The 12,239-nt window shown below is 38.0% G+C and overlaps 1 protein-coding gene across 1 annotated transcript in view; it reads right to left on the bottom strand.

Annotated features, from left to right (window-relative positions):
- The window catches only part of LOC150082254 (TGF-beta receptor type-1-like), a 468,537-nt gene that overhangs the window by 30,473 nt on the left and 425,825 nt on the right, over positions 1-12,239 (bottom strand). The window contains exon 6 of the mRNA XM_090380077.1: positions 3,108-3,275. Coding sequence (XP_090236203.1) covers positions 3,108-3,275 — 168 coding nt within the window. The remainder of the gene's footprint in view (positions 1-3,107; positions 3,276-12,239) is intronic.

Genomic DNA, 12,239 nt, shown 5'->3' with positions numbered 1-12,239 from the left:
AGGATAAGTACGGCAAACCCCAAGCCAAGTTCGTGGCAAGCAATGGGTGGTTCCTCCTGGACATCCTACACATCTGGATGATTTCAATTCGAACGTGAGAGATATTTCTACTGCCAAACACAACTTCACTCATCCAACCTATGGATCAGGGTGTTATTTCGAATTTAAAAGCATACTATTTACACACAACATTTGCTCAGGCATTGTCTACAGTAGACAGTGAGAAAAATTTTACGTTAAGAGACTTTTGGAAATCTTACAATATTTACCATGCCATCTTAAACATTAATAAGGCCAGGTAGGAAATTACTAAAAATTGTTTACATGGCACATGGAAGAAAATATACCCACGGCATGTAAATGGCTTCAAAGGATTTGAAAAAAACGAATTATATGAAGAGGTTACAGATAAGATTGTAAAGATTGCACAGCTACTTCAGTTGGAGGTTGTTGCCAAAGATGTGGAGGAGTTAATAGAGGAAGAAGAGAAGGAATTATCTAATGAAGGACTTGAAGGCAGCAACAGTAAAAGAAGAAAATGCTGATGAAGCTCAAGATGAACCAAATGAGGAGCCGAGATGCTTCATCACCAGAGAGATGGCAATGGCATTTCGTGAAATTGCATCAGCAATGGCGAGGTTTGAGAAGATGGATCCTGACAGTGAACAATTCTTAAAAGTTAACAGAGGGGTGAATGATATGCTTGTTTGCTACAAAAAAATCTACGATGAAAAGAAAAAAGCTAGCGTCCAGTCATCCATTAATATGTTCTTTCATAAGGTTGATCGGCTGACCCCTTCTAAATATCCACAGCCCTAAACCTCCGCAGTGGAGTACTTATCAGTCGAAGGCATCAATTCTGGAAATGATGCTCGAGAGGTAAAACTTATTGCCTGTCTCCTCTCTTTTTTTGTAATTTTATAATTTTGAAATTTTTTAAATTGCATGCCTTTGTAATTTTTCCTGCACATGAGATAAAAAATTGAATAAATACAAGAAATAATTATATTCACATGTTCATTGAATATTTCCTTTTTGATTCAATCAATTCAGCGAGCACAGTTGCAAGTGCTGCACAAGCATGGGGGAAATTCCGACTTACGTAGAGTTTCGCGGAACACAACCCTTACATTAATCGGGGAGTGGCTATATATATATGTATGTATGTATATGTATATATATAGTAGTAATATATAACAGTTAAGAAGCAAAATAAGCAGATAAAGGAAAATAAAAGTTACAGTATGTCTAATGCTCCAAAACACAGTGCAGCAGTAGAGGAAGCAAAAGGATATAAATAATGTGTGGTTTGTAGAATAAATAAAGTGTCTGTGAAAATGGAAATGAAAAGTACACAGGATGCCTGAATTAACAGAAGTTTAAGGGATAGCAGAAAGTGAAGTAGTGGTTAAACAGGTGAAAGAATTTGAAAAACCTAGTGAAAAAATGAACTGGGACTGAGATAAAAAAAAAAGAAAAAGAAAAAAAAGGAATATATAAGTAAATAAATGAATAACACTATATTCAGATATGGGAAGGAAATTTTAGCAAGAGGTCGAATCAGGGGATGGCAAATATGATACATAGCCAGGAAATTCATCAGGGGGACTATCACTGCATTTCCAAACTTGTCTGTAGTATTAGAAAAAGGGGGGCAAACATGCGGCCTTTTATCGTAATACTAGTAGACAAGGTAGTCCCCACGCAGTGTAAAAAATGTAAATTAAAATAAATAGAAATTTACAAATGTGTATATATATATATATATTCTCTATTTTCTTTTTCTTTTCCTTTCTTTACCTTTTTCTTCTCCTTTCTTTACCTTTTTCACCTGTTTTATATACTATATATATATTATTATTATTATTATTATTATTATCTGTTTATTTCCATAAGGAAACCACCCCGGGACGGCAAAGTGCCAGGAGGGTGCTAAGTACATATCAGGGTACGAGATACTACGTGCAGTGGGTTACATATACTGAACACGTAGTCTCGTCCCGAAATATTATATACACATTTTATGTTTAATATATACAGTATTTACACATTAATGATTCTGTACATACATTATACAGCACATATAACTTACATATTAACATAACTGTTACAGAAGGTATATTTTTACAGTCAACAGATTATTGTTCTTAAAGCAGAAAGCTTCACTTTTATTCACAATTCTTTAGTACTTTGCAGCCGATTCATATTTCAGTAAGCCTGTACGAATCCTGGAAGATCTCTTTCCGGTATGTTATATATATATGTTTGTTTATATCCGGTATGTTTATATATATATATATAAACTAAAATAGGATATTTGCCAGTAGTATGGCCAACCAGTAGAGTCAAAATGAACTTAACCAAATAAAATATTTATTTGATTAAGTTCATTTTCACTCTACTGGTTTGCCATGCTACTGGCAAATATCCTATTTTAGTTTATTATAAGCAACATGTAGTGAATTGTGCTTTTCTGCTGCCACTGATGTCAGCTTTCTACTATTTTTTCTTATTTATTTTTACTATATATTTTTATTATTTTTTATCTCTCTAATTTTTGGATTTATTGGATTATATATATATATATATTTTTTTAATTCAGTCTCATTAATTTTTTGCTACACTGTGCATATTATGCCATTCTGAATAAATTTTTCTAGTTTTTAAAGCAGTTTTGAATTATATTTTTGCCTTCAGCATTAATGAATAAATCAGTCAAACTGTAATTGTAGGATTTTCTTTTGTAACTCCAGATGTTTATCTTCACACACACACACACACACACACACACACACACACACACACACACACACACACACACACACACACACACACACACACACACACACACACACACACACTTTACCCATTCAGTACCTTGAAGAAACTGAATGGGTAAATTGCTGATCCTAAGTGATAAAGTGTTTTCTCTGAATAATGCAGTGAATAGGTAGGATATTTGCAATTGGATGATGTACATAATGGAGTGAAGATATAATGATGTCCCTCTCAGGTATTGAACCCTTCTGATCGGCACAACAACAAAAAGAGTTTGAGATACTTCTGCTAAATTTAATTGATTCAAATAGTTTATCAATAATGCTTACCCTGTGTTCCCAATATTTCCATATGGAGATGTGCTAAACCATTTGCAATAGAATATGCCATTTTGCACATGCCAGCAGTGTCCACAGTGGCTCTATTTAGGTAATCGAAAAGAGATCCATTTTCATGATAATCTGTAATAAGCCACAGTTGGGTCCAAGTACCATTATCTAATAACACACAAGAAAAACTATTTAGATATTATTTTGGTGATATATCTTTAATAATAAAAGAAAAATTTCATATCTCCAAAGCTGAAATATATACAATATTCATGATGAGGCAAAGTTAATAATGCATGTGAGAAAAATTCCAAAATAAACTCCATATCTTAATTCACACCCTGTTAGAACAAATTAGACAATAACCATCCTTAAAACTATTCTGTCACACAATGTAGCCACACTTAAAATGCCTTTCACTTAGCTGACATTCCATTTTAAATAATTGTATTAAAACACATCACTGGTTCTTCAAATATTTGCTAAGTAATTTTCTAAGTTTTGGTCCTCATGCTTATTACAGACATTCCCTCAGGTATAACAAGCTGAGGCTTGCTACCTGAGAGTCTAAAACACTGATGGAACCGATATTCAGGTGACATTTGTGAATCAAGTGGACCAAGTTTCAGCGAAGTCCACTTGCTCAGTGACGACCAAATCTACTTGTACCTTCATGATGGTGGGATTGTTAGTAACCCTGGATAGACCCCCCCCCATGTGCAAATTATGAAACACTGTACCTAGTATACTGTAGGGAACCACCCAAGTGTGAACTAATGTAACAGAGGTCAAGGCATGGTGTCCACACCACAGAGAGGAATACTATCCCCTCTTTGTCACCATGCAATACTAGATAGTAGACGATTCTCATTAATCAATGAAATACCACCACTCTACTTATGTAGGCCTGAAGTGGTGAAATCCATGTTTAGTCTCCACAGTAAATCTCCAGAAACTTCATCCTATCAATCATGAAGTATGATCCATGTCTTTTTAGATTATAATGTGTATCACGGTGAGACCCAATCTTTCATACATTTTGAGGATACAGCTCTAAAGTGATGTGTGGATTCTAAAGTGAATCCATCAGGCTGAACCTATTGATAACTTTCTAAGAGGTATCAGGATTAGCTAGTGTATAATCTCACTGCATCTACTCTGCCAGAAAAGAGCAAATATCTTGCCTGTGTATCATCTGCTAGGAGCTGCTAAGTGAAGCAGCTTATGTATGGATAACAACTCTACCACTTTGTGAGCTATGCCACATGGTTTGATTGTAAATTCTTCAACTGCATGTACACTGGTTCCACCATGTGGGCTGTCCTTTGAAAACATCTTGATCTTCACTGTAGCAGCAATTGCTACAGTGAAGATGTTTTCTTCCACTAAGCAAGTGGAAGAATACATCAGCATTGAGCTTGCTCAGTCCATTCAAAGCCTTAAACACTTCAATCGGATCACCTCACAAGTGCCTAGTCTCCAGATGCTACAATTTGCAAAACTGATGCTTTTCTTGGTAAGAGCACTCCTTTATTCTGCTCACCAATCTCATTATCCTTGTCTGTACTTGTTCCAGCAGCTCCACATCCTTCCTAAAATGAGGCCTCCAGACCAGTATGCAGTACTCAAGGTGTGGCCTGATTGCAATGGCCATTCACCTCTTAATCACCTCCTAATCCCTGCAAGCACAATTCCTGTATACCACTGACAAGACCCTATCAGCTGCTCTGGCAGCCTGTCTGCACTGCTCAGAGAACTTAATATCTGACTGCAAAATTATCCCCATGTCTTTTTTCATTTTCCACTACCCTGAATGTATTACCACACAGTTGATACAATACTCTGAGGTTACTGCTACCCATATGAAGTACTTTGCATTTATCAATGTTAAACTTCAACTGCCATTTTTCAGTCCATCTGCCTAACTTTTCTAGATCCCACTGCAGTAGCACACTGCCATTATTTCATGAACCACCCTGCCAATCTTCATATCATCTGCAAATGGACATTAAGCCTGATATGCCTGCACAATATCATTGATAAATATGGTAAACAACAATGGGCCCAACACCAAACCCTGGGGAACTCCACTAATAACATTAGTTCAAGAACAGCAACGTCCATTGCTTACCGCTCTCTGTCTTCTGCCACTCAACCATCCTTTCATCCATAGCAGCAACTTTCCCTCAGTACCACACTGCTACAATTTGTACAGCAGTCTTTTATGTGCAACAGTATCAAAAGCTATCCTGAAATCCAAGTACAGCAGACTTTCGAAATAACGGCACCTTCAAGGATTCAGGGTGCTGTTATTTCGATTTTTCCACTATTTAGAAAGTTTTATTTTTAATGTATTTAATGCAGAAATGAGGCCGATTAAGAAATAAAGAAATTAAAAATGCAATTTTATTAACTGAAGATAAAAAACAAACATGTAGACGTTTGTTTTATATTCTTTTTGTTATATATAAATGTTATATTTATAACATTATATAAGTATATAATATTATAACATTATATACTTATAAATGTTATATTCTTTTTTTTTTTTTTTTTTTTTTTTACGAAAACCCCAAACACGAAAGGTATCAAAACCTATAGTACTTGGTACCGTGCATGGGTTGAAGAAGTATGGGGAGGGGACAGGGATGCTGGAAACTTTGCTCTAAAGATTAAACATGGGTTTCACCGCTTCAAGCCTCCAATAAGCAAAGCGGTGGTATTGCACTGGCTGATGAGATTCATCTACCATCTAGAATTCTGCCATTAATACATTTCTGCTTACACCCTGTTCTATTGTCTTCATTATATCAAGTTTAGCTTGTGCAGGTAGCACAGTGGAATCATCACTATCCTCCCCACACAGGGTGGAAAAGCATTAGCATTAGTAGAGGCATATGATGCAAGAAAGAAAGCTTATAACAACATCAGAGAAAAAAAAACCTTCCCATTTCACCCATCTATTCACTCCACATGTTTATCTAGTTCTGCCTTGAATTTATTTAAGCTGTCGACTTCCACAACGACAGATGGAAGTTTGTTCCAGAAATCAACCACTTGCTGGCTAAAGGAAAATTTCCACACATCTATTCTACAACTGTCTTTTCTCAATTTGAATTTATGTCCCCTCGGGTGATTAATCTGGGCAGGAGGAAGAATCCTATCAGCATTGAGCTTGCTCAAACCATTCAAGATCTTATACACCTAAATCAGATCACCTCGCAGGTGCCTAGTCTGCAGACACTGCAATTTGCATAACATAAGCCTTTCTTCTTAAGAGAAACCCTTTATTCCATTCATTAATTTTGTTGCCCTTCTCTGTACTCGTTCCAGCAGCTCTACATCCTTCCTAAAATGAGGCCTCGAGACCTGTATACAGTACTCAAGGTGTGACCTGACCATTGCCTTATACAAGGGGATAATCACCTCCTTATCCCTGCTAGAAAAATTTCTGCATGTCATTGACAAGTCACCATGAGATACTCTTGCAGACTGTCTGCACTGCTCAGAAAACTTCATATCTAACTGCACAATTACCCCAGGTCCTTTTCATTCTCTCCCTCCCTGAGTGTAGTACCAAACATTTGATACGCTACTCTAGGATTGCTGCTACCCATATGCAGTACTTTACATTTGTCAATGTTAAACTCCAGTCACCACCTTTCAGCCGATCTGCTCAACTTTTGTAGATCCTGTTGCAGTAGCATACTATCATTAGTGTCATTAACAACCCTGTCAACCTTCGTATTGTCTGCGAACTTAGACATTAAGCCTGATATAACTTCATCAATATCATTATTAAATACAGAAAACAAAAATGGACCCAACAAAAGGCCCGGGTTCGAATCCCATCTTTTTGTGAGGAACGTTTATAGGCTTTTTTCAATCCGTGGCAGAGTTAGTGGGTCTCAGACTTAGATAGCAATGTTTTTCCCCCCAAAAACTGGAGTTTTTCGTCCAGAAAAACAGGCAAATCGACCAGAGAACACATGCAATTTACAGACACAATACACATGGGTATAAGAATTAACTTTCCAGGTGCCCCTAATGTAACAGTTTGGATTATATCAAGTTTGTCACAAAGCTTTAATGTTGTTTTTCTTCTTTTCTTCTCTCTATGATGTTTATTAACTTTGGGAGCCATAGTGGGGGATTTTTAATTTAAAATAAATGTAAAACAGCAGTATAATATGTGATATCAGTACAGAATTCACTTTCAAATGGCAAACGTAAACAAATACAGTAATCATTAGCATTAGCATTAGCATTAGTAGAGGCATTTGATGCAAGAAAGCAAGCTTATGCAGCATCAGCCAAAAAAAAAAAAAAAAAAAAAGTAACATAAATAAATAAAAATAACCACTTCCACTTCACCCCTCTGTTCATTCGAAATACCTGTCCAGCTGAGCCTTAAACTTATTTAGGCTATCAACTTCCACGACAAGGGATGGAAGTCTGTTCCACCCACCAACCACCCGCTGGCTAAAGGCAAATTTCCGCACATCTATCCTACATCTGTCTTTCCTCAATTTGAATTTATGCCCTCTCAGGTGATTTTTCTGAGCTAGAGGAAGAATCCCATCAGCATTGAGCATGCTCAAACCATTCAAGGCTTTGTACACCTCTATCAGATCACCCCGCTGGTGCCTAGTTTCCAGACACTGTAATTTGCAAAACTTAAGCCTTTCTTCGTAAGAGAACCCCTTTGTCCCATTCACCAATCTAGTTGCCCTTCTCTGTACTCGTTCCAGCAGCTCTACATCCTTCCTGAAATGAGGCCTCCAGGCCTGTATACAGTACTCTAGGTGTGGCCTGACCATTGCCTTATACAAGGGAATAATCACCTCCTTATCCCTGCTAGAAAAATTCCTATATATCATTGACAATACACCATGAGCTACTCTTGCAGCTCGTCTGCACTGCTCAGAGAACTTCATATCTGCCTGCACCACCACCCCCAGGTCCCTTTCATTCTCTACCACTGTCAGTGTAGTACCACAGAGTTGATACGTTGCTCTGGGGTTGCTGTTTCCCATATGTAGTACTTTACATTTGTCAATGTTAATCTTCATTTGCCACCTCGAAGCCCATCTGCTCAACCTTTCCAAATCCTGTTGCAGCAGCATAGTGTCAGTAGTGTCCTTGACAACCCTGCCAACCTTCGTATCGTCTGCAAACTTGGACATTAAGCCTGATATACCATCATCAATATCATTTATAAATACAGAAAACAATAAAGGCCCCAATACTGAACCCTGAGGGACTCCACTAATAACATTAGTCCACGATGAGCAGTGTCCATTGATTACCACTCTCTGTCTTCTCCCCCTCAACCACCCCTTTATCCATAGCAGCAACTTGCCTCCAATGCCACACTGCTCCAATTTGTGCAGCAGTCTTCCATGTGCAACAGTATCAAAAGCCTTTCTAAGATCCAAGTATATAATATCAAAGTTATTCCCTGCATCCAGTTCTTTTGTGACTGCATCATAGTATCCAATCAAATTGGTCAGGCAAGACTTCCCCTTAACAAAACCATGCTGTGTCCTAGCTATAACTGAAGTCTTGTCTAGATGATCCTGCAGTGCTTCTTTCACCAGTGCCTCCATTAATTTTCCGGGAACAGAAGTTAAACTCACAGGTCTATAACTTTTTTCGGCACTGCAAGACATCTGATGTAGCCAAGTGGTCAGGTACATGAATGTAGTAGCACGCGCTCTTTGAGTAGACCAGGATTCAAGCCGTGACTACTAAATACGATTAGCGTTTAGATTGATGAATTATTGTAAACTCCACTAACCTGGTGGTCGTGCCAGAGTATAAACAAGAACATTTATTTATTTATCTGTGCTGTATGTATACATCCAATCTCAATGTGCCGTTATTTGTGGCGCTGTTATTTTGACAGTCTACTGTATTAAAATTATTTTTTACATCCAGTTTTTTTGTTACTCCATCATAATATCCAATGTAATTGGTCAAAGAAGAGTGCCCTTAACAATCCAAGCTGTGTCTGAAGTATAACAGTAGTCTTGTCTAGATGGATTCACACTGCATCTTTTACTGGTGACTCCATTATTTTCCCTGGAACAGACGTTAAATGAACAGGTCAATAATTACTTGTGTCGCCCTTACTTCCCCCCTGCCTTTTTTTTTAATTGGGGATACATTCGCACACCTCCAGTTCACAGGGACTAACCCTGAATCTCTCATAATTATGGCTAAGATTTGCTTACTTCCTTCACTGCCTCCCTTAATATAATTGGATAGATCCCATCTACCCCAGGTGCTTTGTCTGTGTGTAATGCCATCATTTTCTCTTCCATTTTCCTCTAATTTATTACAAAATCATTTTAGCTGCCTGTTAAGAATGAAACAAACTTCTGGCATCTTCTTCCCTAAAGAATTCCTCATGTGTGAATGTAGATGCAAAATACTCATTCAGTTTATTAGCGACCTGAGCAGGATCATCAACAGTCAAACCATTGATATCAAGTGGACCAATTTGATTCATCCCCTTCATTCTGGTGTTTACATAAGTAAAGAATCCTTGTTGTTTTTCTTTACATCCTTCACCAAAGATTTCTCATAATCTGCCTTCACTTACCTGACCTCCTTTGTGACTTGGTCTAGTTTATATCTACCATAGGCTTCTGTGTCGCCTGATAATTTATATGAATTGCATCATAAGTGTGAATCCATCTAGACAAGACTACTGTTATACTTCAGACACAGCTTGGATTGTTAAGGGCAATTTTCTTCTCTGCCATGAGTTTCATCTGTTTATCTGACATCCATTTAAGCATAGACCTTGAAGAGTTTTCCTTAGTTGGTATGGAAATCTCAGTAGCTTCTATGATTAATTCCTTGAATGCTTCCCATTTAGAATTTGCTGATGGTAACATCTTCAGTTAGTCCCACTGTGTAGAATTTAAAAACAGTCTGAGACCACCGTAGTCACCTTTATAAAAGCAAAAATCCTTCCCGTTATACTTGATGGTAGTAACGTCTTTAAGTAAATCCCAAATCAGTACACTGTGATCACTGTCACCTTGTGGTTCTTTTTTCTGCAGATTCTTCATGCATAAATAATCACCGCTGATAATCAGATCAGAAGTATTACTCTCTCTCTCTCTCATTGCCTCTAACATGCTGCTGTAGAAAAGAGTCACCCATTAAATCGACAAAAGCATTGCTAGTCTGTGAGTGACCAACCCATACGTTCCAATGAATATCTGGAAAGTTAAGTATCTCCCATTATAAGACATTCTAATTTATTGGTCCACTCTATTTCTCTGTATAGTTGTTCATTGTTCTCATCAGAGTCATTAGGGCTATAACACACTGATACTCACATTTTTGCTTACCCGGTGTCACACCAACAAACCAGACTTATGTCACCCCAAACTGACTCAACATTACACTTTCCACCCGTGTCAACTGGATGCAATACCTTAGATTTTGTACTTCTTAACTAAGAGCATAATCTCTTCCCCACGTCTATCCTGTCTATATTTTCTGTATGCATTGTACTCCCTATACTCAAATTCTGTATCCCTTATATCTGAGTGACAATGCCTAAATCCCAACAATGGCTGCATTTGATGTTTTGACCAGCACTCCAAATTCAAATTCATTTACTATACTCCTAGCACTGATCTACATGCACCTGTTCTTACTCAGTTAGTTTAACTTCTGTTCCGGGTAAAATAATGGAGTCACTGGTTAAAGATGCATTGCAGGATCATCTAGACAAGACTGCAGCAATAATTCAGACACAGCATGGGTTTGTTAAGGGAAAGTCTTGTCTGACAAATTTGATTGGTTATTATGATGCGGTCACAAAGGAACTGGATGCAAAAAATAATTTTGATATCATATACTTGGATTTCAGGAAAGCTTTTGACACTGTTGCGCATGGAAGACTACTGTACAAATTGGAGCAGAATGGTATTAAGGGTAAGTTGCTACAATGGATAAAAGGATGGTTAAGTGGGAGAAGACAGAGGGTGGTAATCAATGGGTGCTGCTCTTCGTGGACTAATGTTATTAGTGGAGTCCCACAGGGTTCGGTGTTGGGTCCACTGTTGTTTTGTGTATTTATCAATGATATTGATGAAGGTATATCAGGCTTAATGTCGAAGTTTGCAGATGACACAAAGGTTGGCAGGGTTGTTAATGACAGTAATGGCAGTGTGCTACTGCAACAGGATCTAGATAATTTGGGCAGATGGGCTAAGAAGTGGCAACTGAAGTTTAACCTTGACAAATGCAAAGTACTGCATATGGGTAGAAGTAACCCCAGAGAAACGTACCAACTGTGTGGTACTACACTTAAGGTGGTAGAAAATGAAAAAGACCTGGGAGTAATTGTGCAGTCAGATATGAAGTTTTCTGAGCAATGCAGACAGGCTGCCAGGGCAGGTCATGGGGTTTTGTCAATGATATATAGGAATTTTGCTAGCAGGGAAAAGGAGGTGATTGTCCCTCTGTATAAGGCAATGGTCAGGCCACGCCTTGAGTACTGCGTACAGGTCTGGAGGCCTCATTTTAAGAAGGATGTAGATTTGCTTGAGCGTGTACAGAGAAGAGCAACAAGACTGGTGAGGGGAATGAAGGGATCCTATTACCAAGAGAGGCTTAAGTTCTGCAAATTGCAGTGGCTGGAGACTAGGCACCTGCGCGGTGATCTGATTGAAGTCTATAAGGCCTTGAATGGGTTGAGCACACTGAATTCTGATGGGATCCTTCCACTTGTTCAGATTACGAACCTACGGGGACATAAGTTCAAATTAAGAAAGGACAGATGTAGAATAGATGTGCGGAAATTTGCCTTTAGCCAGCGGGTGGTTAATTGCTGGAACAAACTTCCATCTGTCGTTGTGGAAGTTGATAGGTTAAATAAATTTAAGGAGGAACTGGACAGGCATTTGGAGGGAATGGTGTGATTTTTTTTTTTTTTTTTTTTTTTTTTGGCTGATGCTGCATAAGCTCCTACACTTGCTTTCTTGCATCACATGCCACTACTACTACTACTACTACTCTTAGTTAACCAAACACAGCCCACGTATTTACTTGTTTCATGATGACTCCCACTTCTTGAAATCTCCAGCACCTTGCTTTTAAGGATAC

This window comes from Mastigoproctus giganteus, chromosome 8 (genome assembly GCF_048544385.1).
Source record: "Mastigoproctus giganteus isolate SK-2022 chromosome 8, ASM4854438v1, whole genome shotgun sequence".
NCBI lineage: Eukaryota > Metazoa > Arthropoda > Arachnida > Uropygi > Thelyphonidae > Mastigoproctus > Mastigoproctus giganteus.
The sequence above is the reverse complement of the archived record's forward strand: the minus strand, read 5'-3'. Positions and strand labels throughout refer to the sequence as shown.